This window comes from Pipistrellus hanaki (genome assembly GCF_964339955.1).
Source record: "Pipistrellus hanaki genome assembly, chromosome: 4".
NCBI classification, from domain to species: Eukaryota; Metazoa; Chordata; class Mammalia; order Chiroptera; family Vespertilionidae; genus Pipistrellus; species Pipistrellus hanaki.
Window position 1 is genome coordinate 71,138,489 of NC_140506.1, and position 26,638 is coordinate 71,165,126.

The following is a 26,638-nucleotide window of genomic DNA, read 5'->3' on the forward strand; positions in this document are numbered from 1 at the left end:
TTTCATTTCCGCCCCCTCAGGATTGCTTTGGCTACTTGGGATCTTCTGTGGTTCCATACAAAATCTGGTGATTTCTTGTCCTATATATTTAAAAAATGACATTGGAATTTTGATGGGGATTGCATTAAATCTGTATATTGCTTTGGGTAACATGGCCATTTTAACTATGTTGATTCTTCCAATCCATGAACACAAGATATTTTTCCATTTTATTATGTCTTTTTCAATTTATTTTTAATAATGCTTTGTAATTTTCAGTATATAGGTCTTTTATATTCCTTAAGTTTATTCCTAGATATTTTATATTTTTTGATTGAAATTGCAAAAGGAATTATTATTTTCATTTCTTTTTTTGAAGCTTTGTTGTTAGTATACAGAAAGGCAATGGATTTTTGCACACTGATTTTGTATCCTGCAACTTGAGTGTATTTGTTTATTGTTTCTAATAGTTTTTTGGTGTTGTCTCTAGGATTTTCTATATACAGAATCATGTCATCCACAAAAAGTGGCAGTTTTACTTATTCTTATTCTATTTGGATGCTTTTTATTACTTTCTCTTGCCTCATTATTCTGGCTAGGACTTCCAGCACTATGTTGAATAAGAGTGGTGAGACTGGACATCCTTGTCTTATTTCTTTCTTTTCTTTTTCTTTTTTTTTTTTTTTTAATATATTTTATTGATTTTTTACAGAGAGGAAGGGAGAGAGATAGAGAGTTAGAAACATCAATGAGAAACATTGATCAGCTGCCTCCTGCACATACTGAGGGGGTGCCTGCAACCAAGGTACATGCCCTTGACAGGAATCGAACCTGGGACCCTTCAGTCTATAGGTTGACGCTTTGTCCACTGAGCCAAACCAATTAGGGCCTTGTCTTATTTCTGATCTTAGAGGAAAAGCTTTTAGTTTTTCACCGAGTGTGATATTAGCTGAGGGTTTATCATATATGACCTTTATTATGTTGAAGTACTTTCTTTCTATTTCTATTTTATTGAGTGTTTTAATCATAAATGGATGTTTATCTTATCAAATGCTTTTTCTGTATCTATTGATAAGATCATATGATTTTTAGATTTTTCAGAGAGGCAGGGAGAGAAACATAAATGATGAGAAAGGATCATTGATTGGCTGCCTCTTGCACACCCCCTATTGGGGGGTAAACACCTAAACTGATACCTTGCACAACAAAATTACAACTGAAAGGCAAATTGGACATCATCCAGAACCATGGGAAAGCTGGCTGAGTGAAAATTCTACAATTAGAAGGAAAGAAAAAAGCACACTGAGACTCAGAGGAGCTGCAGAAGGCAGAGGTATTGAAATGCCTGTGCACAGAGAGGATGGGCAACTGATTACATGGCTGGCTTTCTCAAGCAAAAGGGAGACAAAAGCTCCTGACTATGCTGAACTCCAGTTCCAGGCGAGACTCTGGGGACCCAGACTCATTTGGGGAGAAATTGGACTGTCTGGCAGCAGGCGAAACTTGAGGGCGGGTTTCTCTCCGAGGTGCTTGCAGCGATTACCATGGGACACTAAGACCCAGGGACCTCTTAGGACAAGGCTGACGGGAAAATCAGTACTGTCTTCCCTGCCCTGAGACTCCTCCCTGAGACTCTGCCCCATCCAAGCTGAGCACAGAGGCTTTTGCAAGTCTTAACTCATAAGGGTGTCTCCAGCACAGAAGTTCTTTCAGTGTAGACACAGCTGATCCTCAGAGCCAATTGGCTTGGAGGTCAATTCATCCCAGTGATACCAACAACAATCAAGGCTTAACTACAACAAGACTGTGCACACAGCCCACAAAGGATGCACCAAGAGTATTCACCTCAGGTAACTGGGAGGCTGGGCCCCTGGGCCCTATAGGACACCTAGCACACAAAGCAATTCTGTCAACATAGGGAAGCAGCCAAAATGTGGATACAAAGAAACAGATCACAAATGAAAGAAATGGAGGAAAACAAGTGACTGGATATAGAGTTCAAAACCACGGTTATAAGGTTTTTCAAGAATTTTCTAGAAAAGGCCTATAAATTTAACGAGACCCTCAAGGATATGAAAAAGGACCATCTAGAAATTAAGCATACACTGACTGAAATAAAAAACATTATACAGCGATCTAACAGCAGACTAGAGGATCACAAGAATTAAGTCAAAGATTTGAAATACAAAGAAGCAAAAAACACCCAATTTGAAAAGCAAAAGGAAAAAGAATACAAAAAGTTGAAGATAGTGTAAGAAGCCTCTGGGACAACTTCAATCATACCAACATCCGAATTGTAGGGTGCCAGAAGAAGAGAGAGAGCAAGATACTGAAAACCTATTTGAAGAAATAATGACAGAAAACTTCCCTCACCTGGTGAAAGAAATATACTTACAAGTTCAAGAAGCACACAGAACCCCAAACAAAAGGAATCCAAAGAGGACCACACCAAGACACATCATAATTAAAATGCTAAGAGAAGAGCTTCGCTCAGGGGGACCGGGCGCTCAGAGCTGCGAGGCGCCCTAGAGGAGGCGGAGGCAGAGGCGGAGGCAGAGGCGGCGGCGCGGCCCGAGGCGCGTGAGGACGATGAGGACGAAGAGGAGGCGCTGCCGCACTCCCAGGCGGTGGACGTGTTCCAGGAGGGTCTCGCCATGGTGGTGCAGGACCCACTGCTCTGCGACCTGCCAATCCAGGTTACTTTGGAAGAGGTCAATTCCCAAATCGCCCTGGAATATAGCCAAGCAATGACCGTCCGAGTGTGCAAGATGGATGGAGAAGTCATGCCGGTGGTGGTGGTGCAGAACGCCACGGTGCTGGACCTGAAGAAGGCCATCCAGAGATACGTGCAGCTCAAGCAGGAGCGCGAAGGGGGCATCCAGCACATCAGCTGGTCCTATGTGTGGAGGACGTACCACCTAACCTCTGCGGGGGAGAAGCTCACGGAGGACAGGAAAAAGCTCCTAGACTATGGGATCCGGAATCGGGACGAGGTGTCCTTCATCAAAAAGCTAAGGCAGAAATGACCCTCCAAACAAGGACTCTGCCGGTGGCCAAGCTCCTCCCCGGCAGGAGGAAGCCTCGGGCGCTGTACCCTCCTCACGGGAGAGCGTTGAGATGGACTCGCCCAGCTGTGCACAGCTGGGCCTTGGGAGTGGGACTGGGTGAGCCAGTGCTCAAGGCCCAAGTTTGACCGTTTCTGGGCCCAAACACCCCAATCTCATGGCAGATCCCACTGGGGTGGGCCTGGCCCTCTGTACGGAATAAATCTCTCTGCTTTCTAGTTTGAAAAAAAATAAAAATAATAAAAAAAATAAAAATAAAATGCTAAGAGAAAAAGACAGAGAGAATATTAAAAGCAGCAAGAGAAAAACAGTTACCTACTAGGGAGCACCCATAGGACTGTCAGCTGATTTCTCAACAGAAACTATGCAAGCCAGACAGGAGTGGCAAGAAATATTCAAAGTGATGAATAGCAAGAACCTACAACCAAGATTACTTTACCCAGCAAAGCTATCATTCAGAATTGAAGGTCAGATAAAGAGCTTCACAGATAAGAACAAGCTAAACGAGTTCATCACCACCAAATCAGTATTATATGAAATGCTGAAAGGTATTCTTAAAGAAGAGGAAGAAGAAAAAGGTAAAGATAAAAATTATGAACAACAAATACATATCTATCAACAAGTGAATCTAAAATTCAAGTGAATTAAAAATCTAAGGAACAGAATAAACTGGTGAATATAATAGAATCAGGGGCATAGAAAGGGAGTAGACTGACAATTCTCGGGAGGGAAAGGGGTGTGGGAGGTTGGGGAAGAGACTGACAAAAATCGTACATCTATGGATGAGGATAGTGTGGGGGTAAGGGCAGTGGGTGGGTGGGAACCGGATGGAAGGGAACTATGGAGAAAAAAAGAGGAACAATTGTAATAATCTGAACAATAAAGATTTATTAAATAAAAAAAAATGAAGTTATGTGTCTGGTTTGGGGATTTTTGGGTGTGGTTTCCATTAGGTTTATAAACAATAAAGTTGCATATTTACAGTTTTTTTTTTCTTTTGAGTACATCTGATTCATCCTCTTTTGCCATTTCAGACTTTGTTTCACAAATTATCCCTGTTTAATGCTTTTAAGTTTGCTGCTATTGTTGTTAAAACCAAACATGAATGTGAGAGAGATATATCAATTGGTTGCTTTCTGCATGTGCCCCCACCCTGACTGGGGCTGAGGATGGAGTCTACAATTGAGATATGTGCCCTTGACTGGAATTAAACCTGAGACCCTTCAGTCTGTAGGCCAATGCTCTAACCACTGAGCAAAACAGTATATCTGGGAATGTTTTTAGTTCTCCTTCATATTTAAAGGATAATTTTGCTGGCTGTATTATTCGTGACTGGTCATCTCTCTTTCAGATATTTGAATATTTGGTTCCACTCTCTTCTGGTTTGTAGAGTTTCTGCTGAGAATGTGATGGGTTTTCCTTTGTAGGTAACTTCCTTCTTTTTCCTGGCTGCTTTGAGAATTTTTTCTTTGTCAATAATTTTTGACAGTTTCAATACAAGAGGGCCTTGGAAAGGACCTCTTTGGAGTGAGGTAACTAGGTATTCTGTTTGCTTCTTGGATTCGAAAATCTAGTTCTTCTATAGGTTTGGGAAGTTCTCACCCACTATCTGTTTGAATAGATTCACCATTCCCTTATCCCTCACTTCCTCTTCCAGAATGCCTATTATTCTAAAATTGCTTTCTCTGCCGAAACCAGTTTGGCTCAATGGATAGAGCGTCGGTCTGAGGACTGAAAGGTCCCAGGTTTGATTCCAGTCAAAGGCAGGTACATTGGTTGCGGGCACATCCCCAATAGGGTGTGTGCAGGAGGCAGCTGGTCGATGTTTCTCTCTTTTCGATGTTTCTAGCTCTCTATCCCTCTCCCTCTCTGTAAAAATTAATAAAATATATTTAAAAATACTTTAATAAATAAATATAATAGCTTTTTCTGATGAAGTCAGATAGTTTTCATAGAGCTCTTTCATTTTTCTTTATGCTCAGATCTCTCTCTTCTTACCTCTGCATAATTTCTAGATTCCTGATAGGAGCCTACAACTGATATCACTAATTCTTTCCTCCATTTGGTTGGCTCTGTTTTCTATGCTCAGTAGTTTTCTCTTAATCTCCTTAATTGCATGCTTCATTTACAGGATTTCTGATTGGTTCTTTTGTTGTTGCTGTTAATAGTCACCCGAGAATATTTTCTCCATTGATTTTCAGAGAGAGTGGAAGGGAAGGGTAGAGACAAAGAGAGAGAAACATGGATGTGAGAGAGAAACAATGATTGGTTGCTTCCTGCATGGCCCTGACCAATGGCCGGGATTGAGCCTGCAACCAAGATATGTGCCCTTAACCGGAATCAAACCTGTGGCCCTTCAGTCTGTGGGCTGATGCTCTAACCACTTAACAAAACTGGATAGGGCTGATTGATAGTTTTAAAGTTTCAATTTCTTTGGTAAAGTACTTGTTCATTGACTTGTCTTCTGAGTGCATCGAATTACAATATTTGTCTGTATTTTCTTGCATCTCACTGAATATTTTCAGAACTGCAATCTTGAAATCTCTGTCATTTATATCACATATTTCCATGTGTTCCACCTTGCTTTCTGGGGATTTTTCATTCTCTTTCTGATCATCCTTATAACCATGGGTATTCATGGTATTTGCTATTCTCCTTTGTCTAGGCATGTATATCTGTCTATATTAATGTTCAATAGCCCAAAAAGTCTTTCTACTAATTTCTAGTAGATGGTGTTGAATCATAAGATATTTTACCTCTGTCATCTCCCAGACTTTACCTCCACTGCTTCCATAAGATAGTATAGCCTGGCTGCTTGGGGGTGGGGTTTGTTTTGCCTCGTGGTAATGGTGTCCCCTGACCTCTGTGGGGTCTCACCCCAAGCACCCCACCTGGAGGTCAATCATAGAGGAAAACAGCAGTTCTACTGCAATAGCTGTTTACAGATTATAAGCTCCTCAAGGGCAAGGGAAGGCGAGTTTTGAGAGTCGAAGGGCTGGCATGGCCTTGTGATTTCATTTCTTTGTCAGGCCTAAACCGTCATCACCAGGCCTGAAAGTGGAGAGCAGCTGGCAGAACCCCATGCTCTGTCAGGCATCTGCTGGCTCACAGTCACTGTTCGCTCCACCAGCCCTGTTGGAGTGCCCCTTCCCCGCTCCTCCCCAAGCTCTCTGTTCCTTCTGGCTGAAGGAAGCACCTGCTACTGCCAGCTTCCTCCCCTCTCTGGCTGAGCCATGAGCTTCTGGCTATAGGGCTGCTTCTGCGAGCTGTCTGGGCTTTCTCCCCTTCTCATCTCCCTGTTTAGATGTTTCAATGCATGAGTATTAGGAATTCTTTGTTGAATTATAGTTGGTTAACTTGTTGAAATTTCAGGGAGAGAAGCCAAGGGAATCTCTCACTCTGACTGTCATCTTTAAAGGTGCCTTGAGGAATTACTGTTTTATTTTTTTTTTTAATTAACACTCAAAATAAACCTTAAGATTTTCAGGACTCATGCTTGCATGCTGAGGTATCCCTCTGGAAGTGTCCTTCTCTGTCCTGTACCTCATCCTGAGTGGTCCTCTCTCCTTGTCTCTCAATCTCAGTAGAGACTGAGCTTCAGTCTTTGGTCTTCCCTTAGCTGTTTTCTATGCAGCTTTCCCGTCTCTGACACCTGTACCAAGGATGTGTCCCCACCCCCAGCCTCACTTGGCTGGGTTCTCTATCTCTCCTGAATAGGAGAGTCACCAGGACAGCACTGAGTTACAAGGAGAACACTAGAGATGGGCCAAAGGGTAGGGAAAGAGAGCCAGCAGGGACAAGGACTTCCAGGTAGCAAGTGGAGTAGGGAAGAGGAAGCTGAGTAATGGAAGGACTGGGTGTGTGAGAAGGAAGGTGTGAGGGTGGTGAGGGGAGGAGGCAGGAGACTCTGCTGAACCTGTATGCAGCCATCCCAGGGCTGGAAGGTCAGACAATCAGATGAGGCTGGCAAGGTACTGAGGGTGCCCCCTCTCCCTGCCTTGGAGAGGCTGCCCCGAGGAACAGACAGATATTGGCCTTCAGAACCTGAAAGTCCCCAGCCTCAAAGTGTCTTTGATGGGGGACTTGAGTGATAGCACTTCCTGCCTTCTATGATATATATCTGAAAAAAGGAGTAGTGAGTAACCTAAGTGGTATTATGATGATGAAACAAACTACAAATGAATTTGTCTGTTCTATTGTCATTCAGGAGCTTCCTCCATGGCCACATCCACTTCTAATGCACTTTTCCCCAGTGAAGAACCAGCCCATACTGCTCTTAGCAACTCCCTACGACCCAAAGGCACAATGTGGTGGTGGCTCAGCACCCCCAAAACTGCTTCTCCCACTCCTGGAGGCAGAGAAAACAAACCTATGACTCTCCTTACACCTAAAACAGCATCCACTGTGGCATCAACAACTCCTTTAAACACAAAGGCCTCCACTAAAACATCTAAAACATCCACGACATCTACCACGGACGTGAGAACAACACCCACGCCAACCGCCACTCAGAGTGCACCAGGCATCACTGCTTCAGAGAGCTCCTCCACAGGGAGCACACCCACATCCACAACAGCCCCATCCGCCTCTACTTCTGGCACCTGGCAGACATCCACAACTGCAACCCCATCTTCCCCCACCACAGAATACACCCAAGCAACCGCCAATGGCCCCACAACCTCCGCCACATCACCTTCCATGACGGCCACGTTCACCACCGTGACCCACAGCACTCCAACTCCCTCTCTCCCAACCAGCACTTCAGTGACATCGGCAGACTCCTCTTCCACACCCACCAGCACTGGCAGCACTGCTCACACAGGGAACCCCACCTCACCTGCAACCAGCACCAATACACCGAGTACAGCTGCTGCAGCCACCCTGTCCTCCAGTACGCCTATCCCATACTCCACGGCGACAACCACAACGACAATCACAACCCCGGACACACCGTCCTCCACTGCAGCCCCAACACAGACAGACAAGACCACAGCCACAACCTCTCATGGCACATCTACCTGGACAACTACACTTACTCCCACCAGCGATGTTTCTACAGGGCCCGTCACAACAGGGATAACTTCTCCTCCCCCAGTGATGTCCGCAGTCACTCCCATGAACACAGTCATTTCTGCGACATCCACCACCTCTACTCCAGCGACCACCGGAACCTTGACACCCACCACCACCGTGCTTCTGGCTTCGCCACCACTCTCGGCAACACAGCCAGTGTCCACTCTCACCACAAACTCTACCGCCGTGTCCACCTTCATTACCACACCCTCTACTACCCAGGCCGCCTCTATCCCCACACCTTCCTCTAGTGCCATCACCATGACCACAGTGGAAACGCCCACTTTCACTGCCACTTCAACCCCTGCCACTTCCATCACAGCAACTTCCCTCCCTCCATCCACTGAGACAACATCCACGACATCTACCACCGACATGAGAACAACACCTACGCCGACTGCCACTCAGAATGCACCAGGCATCACTACTTCAGAGAGCTCCTCCACAGGGAGCACACCCACATCCACAACAGCCCCATCTGCCTCTATCTCTGGCACCTGGCACACATCCACAACTGATATCAGTACTTCTACTAGCATTTCCCCTTACACAATCACGTCTAGTGAAATTGTTGACTCAGCTTCAGGAACATCAGGGACTGTGCCCACAGACATGGGAACAAGTCGCACCCTGACGACATTGTATAATTCTTCAAGCATTTCTGCCATATCGTCTCATCCTATATCGAGTACATCCACAAATGCAATAACCACTTCCTTCAGTACCATCATCTCATCTTCAGTTTCCACTATGACAGTGTCCCCTTCTCTCTCTTACACCAGTGAAAATTCTGTGCTCATTACTACTACTAACCTTTCTCCTATCTCCTCACATTCCTCCAGTACAGGAAGCAGAGGTTCTTCTTCTGTCACTGCTTTTCCTACGTCTTCATCTTTAACTACAAGAACTTCTCCATCCATGCTTTCTCCTATAACCTCTTCTACTAAAACAACCACCACTTTTACTATTTCCTCCACTATCCCTTATCCAGAATCAATATCAGTTACAATAGTGCCTACTTCTCCCACTACTCCATGCATAGAAAATGATCCTAATGGTAAAGTTACTTCTATACCCACCATTCCATTATCAGTGTTTACTTCTACTACTGAGTTTGCCACCACTCCTCCTAGTTTCACTAGTATGACAACTGTATTTCCTATACATAAGGACACTTCTACTTCAGTTCAGGAAACTGACCCCACCAGCATTATAACTGATGCTGCTAGATCTACCAGCCCTGGGACTGTCCCCATTAACACAATTTTGACGAGCAAACCAAGACCCACCAGCGAGAGCACCACATCACTTGTGTCCAATTTTAGTAGCTTCCCATCAACCATGAAACCAAGCAGCAGCTTTCCAATTACCATGATGACGTCAAGCAAGTTGACAGGCCCCACCCTAACCACTAACAGGACTCTAGAGACATCGGTGACCACCACTCAGACTCCCACCACTTACATGTCACCCAGGACAACTTCAGCCTCTACTCAGATGACCACACAGTCTAAATTGACCACCACTCCAGGTTTGACATGCCCATTATCCTACTAAATTCCCGTGTCACCAATGTCAGGCTCTTTCCTGAACTTCCCTTTCTTCCTGTGCTGCCCAGGCACCTGTGACAATGGTGGCACCTGGATACAGGGCCACTGCCTCTGCCCCTCGGGGTTCTCTGGGGACCGCTGTGAGCTCCAGGAGATCAAGTGCCAGAATGGAGGTCAATGGTATGGCGTCAAGTGCCGCTGCCCCAGTACCTTCTATGGCATCCGCTGTGAGTTTGCTGTGGAACAGGTTGAAGTGGGTGAGTCACCAGGGTCCCACCCTATGTACTTGTAGGTGCCACTGACTCTCCCTGGGTTCAGTTCTGTGGTTGGCCTGGAGTAGGGGTGTCGAACTCAATCAGAGAAGGGGCCAAAATCTAAAATCCAGCCTAAATCGCGGGCCGAATGGTTTACTGAACAGTCATAAACTGACAATGTCATAAACTGACAGCGGAGTGCAGTGATGACAGCGCGGTGTGGGCCACATTGCAAGGCCTGGTGGGCTGGATTTGGCCCGCGGGCCTTGTGTTTGACACATGTGGCCTGGAGGGACCCATTCTGTTTTGCCCAATCCCTTTATCCCTGCCTTCTCTCCCATACCCTCCCTTATCCTATCTCATGCTTCTTTTCTACCCTCACCTCCAGGAAGTAACTGGGACCACAGTCCTTCTAGGGTCTCCTCCCAGCCTGTCTGCTCAGAGCTATATTAGTTGCTAATTGCTGTTGTAACAAACTACAACAAACTTGTGGCTGAAGCAACAGAAATTTCTTATAATTCTGTAGATTAGAAGTCCAACACGGGTCTTCCTGGGCTAAAATTAAGGCTCCAGCAGGGCTGCATTCCTTTTTAAAGAATCACTTTCTTTGTCCTTTCTACCTTCCACATGCCTTATCTCAAGGCCCCTTCTTTCCATATTCAAAGCCAGTAGCACTACATCTGTGACTTTTTTCCTTACTCACATCTTCCTCAGACTGATTCTGATCTTCCCTGCTTCCTCTTCCACTATTAAGAACTTTATGATTATATTGGGCTTTGGATAATTTGTGTTAATTTTTATATATTAAAGTGAGCTGATTAGTAACCTTAATTATATCTGTAACTTTGGTTCCTCCTTGCCATGTAGCATAACATATTCACAGGTTCTTGGCATTAGGACATAGACATCTTTTTTATTTTTATTTATTTTATTAAAAAAATAGATTCTATTGATTTTCCACAGAGAAGAAGGGAGAGGGATAGAGAGCTAGAAACATCGATGAGAGAGAAACATAGACTAGCTGCCTCCTGCACACCCCCTTACTGGGTATGTGCCTGAAACCAATGTATACACCCTTGACCGGAATCAAACCTGGGACTTTTCAGTCCGCAGACCAATGCCCTACCACTGAGCCAAACCGGTTTCGACTGGACATAGACATCTTTGGGGACCATTATTTTGCCTCCCATTGGGGCTGACAAGGGAGGGACCATAGGCTTGACTTCTGTGCATTCTGACTTCATTCTTTCTCCCATCTTAGGACAACTCATCTCAGAATTCATACCTCTGTCTCTCCTGCTATTCAGTTAGCCCTCAGGGAACATGGAGAAGGGCTATGGGAGGAACCTTTAGGTTGGGGTGGTGATGTCAGACAGGAGTGGAAGATCAAATGACAAGAAAAGGGCTTTCTGTGTACAGAGACAGTGGACGCCGAAGTGGGCATGGAGGTGTCTGTCCAACAGGAATTCTCCCCGGACCTTAATGATAACACTTCCAAGGCCTACATGGATTTCAGCAACACCTTCAAGCATCAGGTGAGGAGAAATAGGAGGGGACTTATGGGTTCTCACCTGGAGCTCAGCTTGGATCCCTGGTGATCTTAGGTCTGGTGGTTCAAATGTGAGCCCAGGTGCAAATCTTCTGCACCTTGGCATTTCAGGTGCAGAAGATTTACCAAAACGTGCCGGGGTTCACGAATGTGGAGATCCTGTCCTTGAGGTAGGAGACTCTTCTGGGGCTGGGGAGGTAGTGCTAGATGGGGTAAGTTGTTGTGAAGAAAGGCTGGAATCCGTGCTTTTGGAATTATCAGATTTCATAAAGAGAGGGATGAACAGAGTATGCAAGGGAATTACTCCATGGCAGATTTTTTTTGAAATAATTTTCTGGGGCAATTTCTCTGTAAGAGGGATGCCATCCCTACTTTTTATATAAACATATATATTTTTTTATTTCCTTCAGAGAGGGAGAGATAGAACCATCAATGATAGAGAAAGTCATTGACACTGGGAATTGGGCCCACAACTCGGGCATGTGCCCTGACCTGGAATCGAACCGTGACCTCAACCACTGAGCCACTGCAGCTGGGCGCCATCCCTACATTTTAAGTTCATTGGAAGGAGGGGATTACATGGGACATGTAGGGAGTAGTGCCTGAGGATTGGTGGGAAGTCTAGTGTCTGGACTGTAGCTGGTCTCTCTCTGGTTGGTACCTGGTCTGCTGGGTGGGTCAGCATGAGCGAGATACCATACCAGGATGGCCTGGTATGGTAATGGCTTGAGGCAATGCAAGAGAATGGCAATCATTCCTTGTCCTGCCTTCCCAGGCTGATCACCTCAGGGATGCTGCCTGGAATCCCTACCCATTGCCTCTGCTCCCCTTCCTCCCAACACCTGTGCACCCATGGTTTGTCCTCGAGGTGTCCTACTAAGGATCACTGTGCCGCAGGCCAGATACCTGACCCCCTTGATCCCATCAGGAATGGCAGCATCGTGGTGGACTACCTGGTTCTGCTGGAGCTGCCCTTCAGTGTCCAGCTGGGGAGTGAGTATGAGAAGGTGAAGACAGTTCTGAAGGAGGAACTCCAGAATTTCACTCAGGATAAGGACAGCTGCCAGAATGACAGTGAGTTGAGGCTGGAGGGAGGAGTCAGAGTCACAATCACCATCCCAGGCTGCTCCATCTCAGACAGGGGTCTCCTGGGCTCAGGTGCCAACCCTGTGGTACTTCCAACAGGTTTTGAGAAGGGACACAGGCCCACAGCCAACTGGGTCAACAGTGGGGCTAAGAAGGACCTTGCCAGAGCTTGGGTGCTGTAAAGAGACCCCTTGACAGTTCTTAAGGTTTCTAGGATGGCTGAGGACCCCTGATTATCCCAGAGACATGAGGGAGGCCAAAGGATTCTTCCCTTGCAGCCCGTCCATACACCCCCCTTACCAACAAAGCCCTTGCTGCGCTCCCTGTGTTTGCCCTGCTTCCCTGGCCCTGAATCCTTGACCTCTCCTACCCGATTCCACTTGAGCCTGTGTCCCCCAGCCCTGTGTGTTAAGCCTGACTCCATCAAGGTGAACAACCGCACCAGGACGGATCTAACTGTGAAAGGTGAGGAAAGGCCTAAGTGGGCCCCGGAGGCCATGACCCCTCCCCCAGGGACTTCTGCCCATTGGAATTCCCTGGGGAGAATGGGGAGCCCTTTTGGGGAGGCCAGTGATGTGGCCCGGGCAGTACTGCCCCTTCCTGGGGCAGCAGAGAAGATGAGAAGAGGGTGGGATCCTGGGGGCCTGCCCTCCCCTCATCTAATCCCGGGTCTACCCCACCACACCCCACTCTTGGAAATATAACGATTTCCAGAGTCGTTATAACCAGGCCCCTGAGTAGAGTGGATGATTCCTCTGTCTGTCTGCCCCTATCCGCACCCCAGCCATCTGCCGCCGAGCCGCTGCCCAGGGTTATGAGGATTTGTACTTCCCCTTGGTGGAGGCGAGCAGGCTCCGCTGCGTCACCAACTGCACGTCAGGCCTGCCTGGCACCATTGACTGTAACCAGGGCCAGTGCCTTCTGGAGAGGAGCGGGCCCGCGTGCCGGTGAGGCCTGCGCTCTGGCCGGAGTCCCGCCCACAGCCCGCTGGGTCTACCATTAGCCCCCTCCCCTGCCCCATTCGCCTTAAGGTGGGGTCCCGCCCACCTGCTTGCACCCCGCGGTGTCCCCAGTGCCCCGAATGGACACCACCAGGGAGGTGGCCAGGGTCTGTGATCTGTGGCTCCCTCCTCCAGCTGCTTCTCCACGGACACGCACTGGTTCTCCGGCCCACGCTGCGAGATGTCTGTTGTCTGGAAGGCACTGGTTGGGGGCCTAGTGGGGGCCATGTTGGTGGTGGTGCTGCTGCTGCTGGCCGCCCTGGTCGTCTTCGCAGTGCGCTCCCATTCCCGGAAGAGGCCCGGCCAAAGCGGAGTCTGGTGAGCTCTTTGGGGGTTGGGGGTGAGAGTGGCAAAGGGGTCTCAGACCTGGCAACCCTACCCTGACCGCGAGTACCCTGAACCAGGTCCTGGGACTACGATAGCAAATGGTTCCAGACGAGTGATGAGTACACCGTGGGAACTTTTATAAACGTGGGCTTCGAAGATGACAGAACAGGTGAGTCATGCCTCCTGGAGGAGCAGGGCAGGGGCTGGACAGGACCCAAAGACTCCCTTGCCCAGGACAGACATCTACCTCCTGCTGGGGAGCTTACCTCCTGCTTGCCCATGTCCGTCCTGCCGAAGGCCAATGTCCTGCACAGGCCACCCTAGCAGGGCAAGCACAGGGGCACAGGAACCCCTGAGTTCTGCCTAACTCACATTTCCTTCCCTCCATGTGCTTTCCCGTCTGCTTTTCTCTCTCTCAAGTCAAGGAGGAAAACTTGCACGTGGCCTTGGAGACTGTGAACACCAATATGAAGGTGAGGGGGTACAGGGGGATGGATGGCACGGAGCTCTCCGCAGGGCAGGCAGCTGAACGAGGACCAGGAGGCAGAAACCTCCCAGCCAGTCTGAGCAGGGTGGCTCCCTGCTTCATTCACTCTCTCACATACCCTGGCAGGTACAGATCCAGAGACCTGAGGTGGCCTTGTCCCAGCTGTGAGCTGTGTGTTATCCCCTCCTCACTGCCCCAGGCAGCAAGAAGGCACCACCTGCACTGTGTCCAGTTCAAGAGATGGCCCAGGTCTCACGCAGCCCCGTGTCCTGATTTCTTTGGGCAAAATCTGACCGTCCTCTGACCTCCATCTTTCTCCCACTTTGGGTGAAACCCACCTGGAGTCCCAGTTCAGACCCAGGCTCTTCCTCTGTTGGACCTTGGGAAAATCTGTTAACTTCTCCAAACCTGTAGAATTCGTGTAGCACACTTGTTCCGATACCGGCACAGTTATTGTGAAAACCAGAAGCGCTCGGTCAATTTCTATCCCAGTACCCATTCCTGTGTCAGTCCTCAATGCTTAGATGGCTTCTCTCAGATCCGCAGGCTCCACTTCCTTGGCTGGGTCTCAGGCCTTAGTCTTTATTTTCCTGTGAGCATTCCATTCTTTCTATTCCTCATCTTCACCTGTAATGTTTGTCACCACCCACCCAGCCCCATCACTGCACTTCACCCTGTGCCAGGAGCTGTCCTTCCCCAAATTACCCAGCCTCCTTCCCTCCTTAGAGAACTCCCTGCCATAGCCTTTACTCCCATTCTTTAATTTGTCTCCCCCACTGAAACCACTTCTTAAACCGCTCCTGCCCTGACCTCCTCCTGATCTGTACTCACTCTCCCCTTCCCCATCCTTGTACCCTCAGCCCCAAGTCTTTACTCTCCACCTCAGTGACCCCGTCCTAAATCTTCCTTCCTCGCCCAACACTCCTGTCCCTAGTCATGTACAGATGCCCTTGTCACCTTAGAACCCCCTAGCTGTGTTCCCCAGGCTCTCGTCCCCCATTCTGAAGCTCCATCCCTTCCTCTCCTTTCAAAGGGCTCTGGATACCTATAGATGTGGGGTGTGGGGGTGTGGGGGTTGGGTTCCCCCAGATCCTCAAGGTTGAGGGGAAGTGATGGAGAAGCTCCCTCAGCCCCCTCCTCCTCATCCCCCTCATTCTCCCTCCCTTTCTTGCTGCCTCTCCTGCCTTCTACCCTCTTCCCAGCTCCTCTTCCTCCTCTCCCTGTTCCTGCTTCCACCCCTGTCTCTGCAGTAACCTCTGAGGCCAGAAGCCTTAGCCTCCTGGGCAGGAAGATCTCTTTTGGGGACAGGAAGTCTGCAATTCTCCAATTCTCCCTTGGAACACAATATAACATTTATTGCAAAAGAAGTTTGTCTGTGTGTCTCCTCACTTCCTGGTGCCTCTGCTTGGTTGGAGGTGTTGTAGGAGAGCCTGGGAAAGCTAGTTTTCCCAGGAAGGAAGGGGCCTCTCATAGGGGACATAGAGATTGGGAGGCCCATTGTCTTGGGGCGTGGGAAGCCTCTCCATGGGAGCCTGTTGGGTTTTTATCTGTATTTTTCCCTTTTTGACATCAGGAGCTTAGGGCTGGGTCAGAGAGGTGGGCAGTCCGGACTAGGTGCACTGCCATTTGGGCCAGTGGGTAAGCCGGGCCTCCCCAAGCCTGGGTGGCAGACACACCCACACGAGGGTAGCTAGGCCTGCTAGACTGGAGCTGAGGGTGCCGGGGCTGACAGTGTGAGGTTTTTTTGGGTGGGAGTTTGGGATAGGTTCCTGGGCCCTTTTCCCAGGACTGTCAAGGGTTTGGCAGTGGCCAGGGGTGGAGACCAGGACCATGAAACCTTAGGTGTGAATGGAGCCTCTCTCAGGAGAGGGTCTGGTGATCATCAGCTTTGGGGAAGGTGTGTGCTTCTTTGAAAGGGGCCAGCTTGAAGTAAATGATGGGGAAGGAAGGCTGGAGGAAAGAGGGGCCTTTCTGGGCTTGGGGTGGAGGGCACTTCACTCAGCCCGGCCTGTTCCTGGCTGCTCCCTCCAGAGTTTGTCTTCCCTACCTCCATAGTCACCCTCTCCCTGGCATTTCTTGGTCCCTGTCACACGTCACACCTCTGGCTTCCTGTCCTTCCCTCTGACCCTGCCCCATTTGTGACTGGCTTTCTGGAAAGATCCAGGCTCTGGGTGGCCAGGTCTCCAGGAGTTAGAGGGGAGAGGATTGACAGGCTTCCGTTTGTCACCACCCACCCAGCCCCATTACTGCACTTCACCCTGTGCCAGGAGCTGTCCTTCCCCAAGGCAAAGGTCTCCTGGATTCTTTTTATAGCTGACCCCTCCCTGGCAGGCGCTCATTTCTGGGTCAATCCTGATAGGGAAGATCCTGCAGCGGGGGCCACTGCTCTCTAGGAGGGGCTGGTGATTTGGATCTTGCCACTGGCTCTCTGGCTCTGGGCACCCACCATTGCCACAACATCTGGTGAATGAGACCCAGCCTGGCCTGTAGCTCTTTAGCATGTGCTGGCCTCCCTATTTCCTCCTTCCAGTGGATGGTGCTGCCAAAGGGCTGGGCACCAACCATGACCTCATTCTACTGTTGGGATGCTAACACGGTCACCTGGATACCTGAGGAAGGGGTGTGGCCTGTGGTAGTGCAATTGTTGGCCAGCCCAAAGCCCCTGGCCCAGGGGCTAAGTTGGGGCTGGAATCTACCCCCTCAGCTCTGCAGGCTTCCCCTGGGAGAAGAGGGACTTTTTCTTCTGCCCAGAGGGGGGCTGCTTCTGCCCAGAGGGCCAGGACTCTGGCCTCACAGAGGTATTTGCAGTACAGGCTGCCCGCCCTGGGAATGAAGACATCCACAGGCATCTAGCAGCTTCCTGCTTATTTGGGGAGAGCCACAGGGGCCCCTGGGAAAGCCCCTCATGAATCAAGGGCTGAGGGGCAGACAGGCTCTGGAGTCCTTGTTGAATCTTGTTAGGGCCATTTGTCTGGGAAGTGACTGATTGCAAGCTGATTTCCAGTAGGTTCCCTCAAGCAGAACAGAGTTTCTTGATTCCCCAGAGGCAGGAAGAGCACTGGGGAAGGGGTGGGCAGGGCAGACACTGGGGCCAGGGGCAATGGGGGATGGAGCCCAGGGCCCCAGGTAGAAGAGGCAACTCTTTTTTTTTTTTTTTTTTAAATATATTTTATTGATTTTTTACAGAGAGGAAGAGAGAGGGATAGAGAGTTAGAAACATCGATGAAAGAGAGTCATCGATCAGCTGCCTCTTGCACACCCCCTACTGGGGATGTGCCCACAACCAAGGTACATGCCCTTGACCGGAATCTAACCCGGGACCTTTCAGTCCGCAGGCCTACGCTCTATCCATTGAGCCAAACCGGTTTCGGCAGAAGAGGCAACTCTTGAGTTGAAGGACCTGCAGGGAGTCGAAAGGGATCGCGAGTGGGCAGGGTCTCTGCAGGAGGGAGCATAGACCCTTGGAGTCCACTTCAGCTTGTCATGCCCTGACATCCCTCCTTTTTCCTACCCAGACAAGCTGGGGGCAGTGGTACAGGCCAGGAGGAGCTAAGGAGAGAGGAGTGAGGGCTGTGAGTATAAAGTGTGTGAGTTTAGGGGCATTATAAAAAATACATGCATACAGATATATTAGCTTTGAGGTAATAAACAGAGAATAGGAAGCTATAGGAGGGGAAGGGAGGATGCCGATCTTAGGAGGGTCCTTCCTGTCCCCACTCCTTGAGCAGATTCTGGGTTACTCCTTGGTTAGATTATCTGAGGAGAGGGGTGGTGGTGGTGGTGGTAGTGGTGATGATGATGAAGAAGGGCCCAACAGTCAGCATGTGCACAGCTTCTGTGGATCTAGCCATGACTAGAGACAATCACCCTTAGAAGTAAAGGCTCCTGTTCCTAAGGCGTTGACACAGGTGAAACCGTTAGCAAGCAAAAGAGACAAAATGCGCAGAGAGCTGTCAGGGGTGGGGAGGTAGGCAAATAGGGCCATTTCAAGGGGACTCCAGAAGGTCTGATGGTACTTGGAGGCCACCTGCCCCCACTATTTACGAAGCCATTTTATTTTTTAAATATATTTTATTGTACAGAGAGGAAGGGAGAGAGCTAAAATAGAAACATCGATGAGAGAGAGTCATCAGCACGGGATATGCCCGCAACCAAGGTACATGCCCTTGACTGGAATCGAACCCAGGTCCCTTTAGCCCCCAAGCCGATGCTCTATCCACTGAGCCAAACCGGTTTCAGCTTACAAAGCCATTTTAGAGCAGGTAATTCATATGACTCTCACAAGGAAGATTGGGTAAGGAAGTGAAGACAGACAGGAAATTGAGACTCAGAAAAGGTGAATGACCTGCCTGGGGCCACACAACAAATAATTAACTTGACATTAGCCATTTAACACTAGGTTTGAGCTGCCCCACCCCCACACTGGAGGCCCTCAGCCCTCTGCCACACCCCCACCCTCTGAAGGTATTCTGGCTCCTCAGGGAGGGGTTCAGAGGTCGGGTCAGAGATCATCTATGGCATCTGTAGTTTTATTTGTTCATAATCTGCACCCTCCTCTGGGTACTCCAGTTCACAATGAGGACTGATGGGGTTTTGGACAAGTAAACAGTAAGTAGAAAGAATGCCAGTCTGAGAAGGTACCCTGTTTCCCCGAAAATAAGACAGTGTCTTATATTAAATTTTTCTCCCAAAGTTGCGGTAGGTCTTATTTTCAGGGGATGTTTTATCTTTCCATGCGCTAGGTCTTATTTTTGGAGGATGTCTTATTTTCGGGGAAACACAGTAGGAAAAACACATGTGTGGCTGTGCAGGGGAACTGAGCAGAGTGTAGGGTGCCTGCAAGGCAAGGGAGCATGTACTGAGTGGGCATGAGGTTTGGTGGGTAAGTTCAATGGTGAGGGAACATCTTTGGGTGACAGGAGCATTAAAGCCAAGAGGAGGCTTTTAGACAGGAGAGGGCCTCCTTGGGTGGGTCGCCCTGGCCAGAGCAGATTGGAGAGAGGCACCAAGAGCCATCCTGGCCTGATTCTAACTCCCCTGGAAATGGAGAGGAAGGGTCCATTTGATGATGGGCTGTGGAGGCCCCAAGGCAGGTGGTCCAAGATCCTGCGTGATGGGACGGCAAGGGTCTCTTTTTGGTGGTTGACAATGGCCTCCAGGTGGGCCTGTAGAGTTTGGGGTGACCATGGATTTCTGGGTGGAGCTGTCCTGTAGTGTAGGGCTCAGGAGGGAGCACAGGAATGGCATTCTACATTCTCCATAAGCTGCAGGGGCCACAAAGTCCAGACAGTGCCGTATCCAGGGGAGGACTGGAGGCGGATCTTGTTTTGTGTACACGAAGTTCCAAAGTGCTCTCAGTGAGGGTGGGGGAGGAGAGCTCCCCAGGCTGGCAGCAGGGGACAGGAGCTGTCCTGGAGGGGCTGGGGCAGGGTCTCTGTAGCCTAGACAAGTGAAGGCGGAAGTAAAAACGATGGACAAGTATAAAATTGGGTAGAGTGTGGTAATGGTGAGAACAGATTTTCAAGGGGCAACCTTTGAAACTTTTGTGATATAAATTTAGAGCGTTAAACGCAAGTGCTATTTTATACGATAGTAATAAACTTACTCATTCTACAAACACTCCCCGGCCTGCTTGGCCTGGCCAGGTGCTGGGTGCTTTGAACGAGGCAGAATGCATAAAGCAGTTTATCGTTGAGTTTTTTAGGTGGGGACAGGAGAACGGTGCAAAAAGAACCCTAGCCCCAGCCTGGAAGCTCTGAAAGGGGCCTAGTGTGCTGGAGGAGTGTAGATGGGCCACCTGCCCCCACTCACAGAGGCCCCCACTATTTATAAAGCCATTTCCGGGGCTGCTCCTGCCTGGGGTGATGGGGGAGGCTGCATTAGAGTTTGGAGGGAGAGGTAGCATTAGAGTTTGGTGGCTGTTGAGTAGTACAGGGAGAAAGTATTAATAGTTACTCAAAGGCCTCAACGAATTCTGAACTGACAAAGCCATACCTAGCAACAGAGATAATTAGAATATTGATTTAAAAATTCCCCGGGGTACAGCAAATTGGGAAGCCACACTGACCCTGTAGTCTAGCTATTATATTAATCATCAAAATTGCTGATATTCACTGAGGGTCTGCTCTATGGGAGCCACTGTTCTAAATGTCCATGATCTCATTTAACTCTCCCAACAATCCAAGAGCAAGTGCTGTTACTGATTTCTGTTTTATACTCGGGGAAACTGAGGCTCAGAGATGCTAAATTACATGTTCAAGGTTGCCCATCCATTAAGTGGAGGAGCCAGGGTTTACACCCATGCTGCCTGGCTCCAGAGCCCGCATTCTTTACCACTTGCTATAACCCAGGGTGTCCATGTGAGTTAGCTTCCTATGGCTGCTGCCACAAATTATTGTACCACAAACTGGGTGGCTTCAAAGAACATAAATTCATTTTCTCACAGTTGTGGAGGCCAGAAATCCGAAATAAGGCATCCTCAGGGCCACTTCCTCCATCGAGGGGAGGACCCTTCCTTGCTTCTTCCAGCTTCTGGCTCCTTCGACTGTGGTGGCGTACCCCAGTCTCTGCCTCTGTCTTCACATGGCCTTTCCTGTGTGTCTCTCTTCTTTCTTTTGTAAGGACACCAGTATTTATCGTTCAGGCTCACCCTAAGTCTAGGATGATCTGATCTTAAAATCCTTCAGTACACCTATTTCCAAATAAGGTCACATCCACAGGTACAGGGGTTAGGCCTTGGGCATAGCTTCGGGGGGACACAGTTCAATCCATTACCTCATGCTTCGGCAGCTGCCAGGTGCTCTCTCTCCAGAAAGGCGGGACCAGGGGCAGGTGGCACCAAGAAGCCCATCCACTCTCCACAAGTGGGTGCAGGGGAGAGGAAAGAGCCAACTCTGCCAGGTAGGAATGACCTTGCAGAAAAGGAGACAGGCCCAAGCCACTGAGCTTGTGCGGGGCAAGGCTGAACGTGCACCCAGCACTGGGTGCCCAGCCACATCCCAGTGGCCACACTGTTTCTCTAGTAGAGTACCCTAGAATGAGCAGGATGGTCAGGGCAGCCATCGTTCACTACCATTTTCCAGGGGAAATGAACGTTCAGAAAGGTTAGCTGCATAAGACCCCCAACAGTTGTGTAGCTGCTGATCCTAGAGGCACGCCCAGGCTTCCATCCTCAAACCTGGCTGGCGGAGTTCGCCACAAGCAGAAGTGCGTTTGGAGGTGGTAGAAGGAGGCAATCTCATAGTACAGTGGCAGTCTTCAGATTTCTTATCTGAAGGTGCCTTCCACGGGCTTTCCCCAAGAATGCCACATGTGAAAGACTTGCCTGCAGACCAACTGCCTTACTCAAATGATTATCTTTTAAAGAAAAAAAAAAAATCTATTGTGAGGAAGCAATAGAAACTGCAAACAGGGCAAGAAAGTGCCAAGCTTTACTTGTTTGGTAGGAGAGCTGGTGTCTTTGATGGCAAACATGGTTGCAACCTGGCAAATTATTTTCCTTAAGACTTTTGACCACAGGGGTGTGGGGAACTCAGCGTGGGAATTGTTGTGGGGTCGAACGCTGGGTTCAAAATAAGATCACTGGAGGCTGATGATTAATTAAAAAGCAGGCAAAGATGTATTGAAATATCTGGCCAGGACAGCCGTGAGAGCACCACACGCAGGTGGTCTCCAGGACTGCACCCTTTCAGGGGTAGGCAATCCCTTTTAAAGGTTCAAACCACAGGAATTTTCCTTTGTTCTGAATTCTAAATCTTAAAGACTACATTCTAAAGACTGGGGTCAGCCCGCAGGGTCATTGCTAGTCACATCCTGCTGGACATTGGAATGTGGCCCTATCTTGCAATAGCCGATAACATAGAAGCAGAGCTCAGAGGTTATCTACAGTTTCTATCTCTGAAGGTTACTGAGTTAGTGGGAATTACTCTCCTGTGCTCCTGGTCCCAGGCAAGGGAAAATTGCCTTAGCCTCCAGGTCTCCACCTGAAAGTTAAGGAAAATCGCTTCTCCCCCTCGCCCCCAGTGTTTAATCAGGTGCAAGAGCCAAACTAGAAGGGTTAAAATTCAAACAGCAGTTTTTACCAAAGTATGGTTGCCACTATGTTTCAGGAATCATCCCAGTCAGTGACTTTCCCTGGGTTCTCCAACGTCCAGGGCACACCTGGCTTTTTTAATAGCATATACATTTTATTGTTTTAAGCAATATAACATGAATGCATATTTGTTGTAGAACATTTAGATAATATAGACAAACAAAAGGAAGAAAATCTCGTTGAACATTATCACTCAGATAAACATTGTTAACATTTTATTTCTGCATGTGTAGTTAGATTTATTCTACAGGCAGTTCATATTTTAATGGCTGACCAATATCCCATTCTATGGAATGCCAGAGTTATCTAATCTTCCATTCTTTGATTCTTAAACATGTTCACCCTCCTTTTCTGCTATAATAATTAATGATATAATAAACATTCCTTTATAAAATTTGTTTTAATCTGCATCAGATTACTGTATTTTGGAGTCAATAACTAGAAATGGAATACTTAAAATGGGATGCCTTGCCCTGGTTGGTGTGGCTCAGTTGGTTGGAGCATCCTCCTGTACACCAAAAGATGACGGGGTTTGATTCCTGGTCAGGGCACAGTTCAGTCAGTTCACATGCAGGAGGTAGCCAATCAATATTTCTCTCACGTATGTTTCTCCCCTCCTTTTCTTTTCCTTTCCCTTCCTCTCTCTCTCTCTCTCAAAAAAAAAAAAAATTAATAAAATTTATTTTTAGAATAATACAATAAAAGGATATGCCTCTGTGTATATGGTCCCTGATATATATTTTCAAATCACCCTTTAGAAATATGATACCAAATGAACTCCCATTGACATCCTATGAAAATGTCCCAATCAACACTAGCTATCATTATCATCTACAGGTCCTCAAACTTTGTTGTTTGCACTTGGCATTTTATTTATGATGTGTCTTGGTGTGATCCTCTTTGGATTCCTCTTATTTGGGGTTCTCTGTGCTTCCTGGACTTGTAAGTCTATTTCTTTCAACAGGTGGGGGAAATTTTCTGTCATTATTTCTTCAATAGGTTTTCAATATCTTGCTCTCTTTCTTTTTCTGGCACCCCTATAATTAGGATGTTGATACACTTGAAGTTGTCCCAGAGGATCCTTGTACTATCTTCCAATTTTTGGATTCTTTTTTCTTTTCCAATTGTGTGTTTTTTGCTTCTTCGTATTGCAAATCTTTGACTTGATTCTTGGGGTCCTCTAGTCTACTCTTGGATCACTGTATATCATTCTTTATTTCAGTCAGTGTATGCTTAATTTCTAATTGGTCCTGCTTCTTTCCCCCCCCCAAAATATATTTTATTGATTTTTTACAGAGAGGAAAGGAGAGGATAGAGAGGTAGAAACATCAATGAGAGAGAAACATCAATCAGCTGCCTCCTGCACACCTCCTACTGGGGATGTGCCTTCAACCAAGGTACATGCCCTTGACCAGAATCAAACCTTGGACCTTTCAGTCCACAGGCCAATGCTCTATCCACTGAGCCAAACTGATTAGGGCTTGGTCCTTTTTCATATCCTTGAGGGTCTCACTATATTTCTTGGAGGTTTCTAGAAGATTCTTGAGTAACCTTATAACCATGGTTTTGAACTCTATTTCCAGTAGTTTGCTTTCCTCCATTTCTTTTATTTGTGACTTGTTTCTTTGTCTCCACATTTTGGCTGCTTCCCTGTGTTGATAGAATGGCTTTGTGTGCTAGGTGTCCTATAGAGCCCAGTGGCTCAGTCTCCCTAATTCTCTGAGATGGACACTCTGGGTGCACCCTTTTGTGGGCTGTGTGCACAGTCTTATTGTAGTTAAGCCTTGATTGTTGTTGGTATCACTGGGAGGAATTGATATCCAGGCCAATTGGCTGTGAGGACCAATTGTATCTATGCTGGGAGAACTTCTGTGCTGAAGACACCCTTGCTTCAGTGGGGCTTTGGTGCTCACTGAGACTTCCCCCTGAGTGTGTCTCTTATGGATCTGAAGAGTTATAATCTGGATGGTCTCACTCTGATCACTGGGTACACTGGCTCTTGGCTCTCCAAAGAGATGCAAAATCAGCCACTGCCTGAGGCCACCCAATAAGAGCTACAGAGAGATCTGCAGATTCCTCCTCTTAGATTGGGTTTGGAGGGACCTAGATAAGGCCCAGATGTGAAGCAATGCAGGCTGCTGTGGAGCCTTGGGCCTTCTTTTGGAAGCTCTGGGGCTCTCTGACCCAGCTGCAGTTCGTTAGGTTTTAGATTGCAAAAGGCTAGGATTCCTGAGCCACATGTGGCTCTTTGGCTCCTTGAGTGTGGCTCTTCAACAAAATACCGTGGCCTGGGTGAGTCTATTTCGAAGAAGTGGTGTTAGAAGAAGTTTAAGTTAAAAAAAATTTGGCTCTCAAAAGAAGTTTCAATTGTACTGTTGATATTTGGCTCTGTTGACTAATAAGTTTGCCAACCACTGGGCTAGGCCATTCATATGCAAAAGCCTCTGCGCACAGGTGGGGTTGTAAATTGGGTGGTCCAGGTCTCAGGGAATCACCAGGTCAGGGCAAACAGCAATGGCTGCCCATCAGTCCTGCCCTGAAAAGGCCCCCGGGTCTCTGTATCCCGCGGCACCGTGCAGGAACAATGATCACTGCAAAGCACTTCTGAGAGAAAGCCACCCTCATGTTCTAGCCCAATGCCAGACAGTCCATTTTCTCTCCATATGAGTCTGGGTCCCCAGAGTCTCACCCATAACTGGAGTTCAGACCAGTCGAGAGCTTATATCTCCCTCCTGATTGAAAAAGACAACAGTGTACCCAGTTGCTAGCCCCTTTCGTGCATGCCTCCATACCTCCACACTTCCACACCTCCTACCGGGCTCAATGCACTTTTCTCCTTCCTTCTTGTTGTAGAATTTCCCCTCAGCTAGCCTTTCCATGGTTCTGGAAGATATTCATTTTGTCTTTTATTTGTAGTTTTGATATGGTTGTGTGTGGCAGCAAGTTCAGGTGCTTACCTATGCTGCCATCTTGGTTGTCTCAGTCCAATCTTACATAGGAAAAAAGAGTCCTACATGCACAATCACATGTTCTAAGTGGCATAGAGAAGACAGAGAAGCCCTCCAGTCCAAGGATTCAGGCCCAGGACTCTTACTGTTAGTCAATTGTAGCCCATTGAGTGGGTTGTGGGACTGAGGGTGGAGGAGGAGCTCACCTGGCTAGGTTCCAAGGACCACAGGATGGCCAGATAGAGATAGGAGTATTCCAGGGAGAGTGGCTAGCCCTAGTATAAGAGTATCTGGAGACAAAGGACAGGGAATGAATTATGCCTTAGCTCTCCTCCTCCTTCTGGCTCAATGGAAACTTCTAGAATAGAGGGGAGTCTTAAATATAAAGGAGATGGGGAAGAGAGACCTGTTAGACTAAATATCAGCCAGATGATGGAAGGTGAGTGTGTGGTCTGCAAATCACAGAACATTAGGAGCAAAATAATCTTTGGGGCTGTAGTGTGAGTATAACTATCTGCTCAAATTTATGCCAGAGCATCCAAGGAAATGAAAATGTCCCAGTGTGCTCAGGTACTCAGGGCAGAATGTATATTATTTTTACACAACCATACAGATTTGTCAAAATTTATAGCTGTGAGTGTCCCACATCCTGCGTGGTTCAGAGTTCAGGTTCAGAGTTTGGGTTTGGGCTCTGGAGGAGGCAGCACACAAATGAGAGACAAGATAAGAAATAATAATTTGGAAATTGGGAGCCAGGTGGAAGCCCAAGGAAGGACTCCGCTTTGCTCAGGCCTTGCCATCTCTTTTATTCAGGTTTGGGATACACCCATAGTCCTTAGGCAGGCAATTCAGTAATAGGCAGACTATCTTATCAGTAATGATTTACAGGACTATTTGTTGGGGAAGTTGTTTTAGCTACCATTGCCTAACAGTGGGTGCATAGCTTTGACCTTTGCCAGAGCTTTAAGGGTCACCAGCATTCTAGAATCCCTGTCTACACTTCTCTGATAGTGAAGACAATGGGCAGCTACCCACATATAGCCATACTACTAGCAATTTAACTCATCAATTACAATCAACCTCTGCCTCCAAATTATCTAGTGACACCTTGCTCTCTAGATGGACTATAATATTCTACAGAAGAGACAAAGGTATAAATCAAACTGCCCAAGTCTACAGATTCCCCTGACACTTTCCATACCCCTGTAAAGTAAAGCTCTGTTTCGG

At 47.9% G+C, this 26,638-nt stretch overlaps 2 protein-coding genes across 2 annotated transcripts; both read left to right on the forward strand.

Moving 5' to 3' along the window:
- The first annotated feature begins 2,496 nt into the window (after nt 1–2,496).
- Nucleotides 2,497–3,220, forward strand: LOC311620844 (U11/U12 small nuclear ribonucleoprotein 25 kDa protein-like). The gene has a single exon (XM_084880538.1). It carries the CDS (start codon nt 2,634–2,636, stop codon nt 3,003–3,005), a length of 372 nt encoding a protein of 123 aa, XP_084736664.1. The 5' UTR covers nt 2,497–2,633; the 3' UTR covers nt 3,006–3,220.
- A 6,271-nt stretch (nt 3,221–9,491) lies between these two features.
- On the forward strand, nt 9,492–15,631 carry MUC3A (mucin 3A, cell surface associated; the record flags this gene model as incomplete). Its single annotated transcript, XM_084882123.1, has 11 exons — nt 9,492–9,648; nt 9,736–9,924; nt 11,341–11,456; nt 11,582–11,640; nt 12,399–12,544; nt 12,956–13,021; nt 13,341–13,503; nt 13,693–13,875; nt 13,962–14,053; nt 14,305–14,497; nt 15,622–15,631. The coding sequence occupies 11 exons, from the start codon at nt 9,492–9,494 to the stop codon at nt 15,629–15,631; spliced, it is 1,374 nt and encodes a 457-aa protein (XP_084738249.1).
- Between the last annotated feature and the right edge of the window lie 11,007 nt (nt 15,632–26,638).

What these genes read in the sequence shown, in the direction of transcription:
- LOC311620844 (XM_084880538.1), top strand. Translation starts at nt 2,634, where the DNA reads ATGGTGGTGCAGGACCCACTGCTCTGCGACCTGCCAATCCAGGTTACT.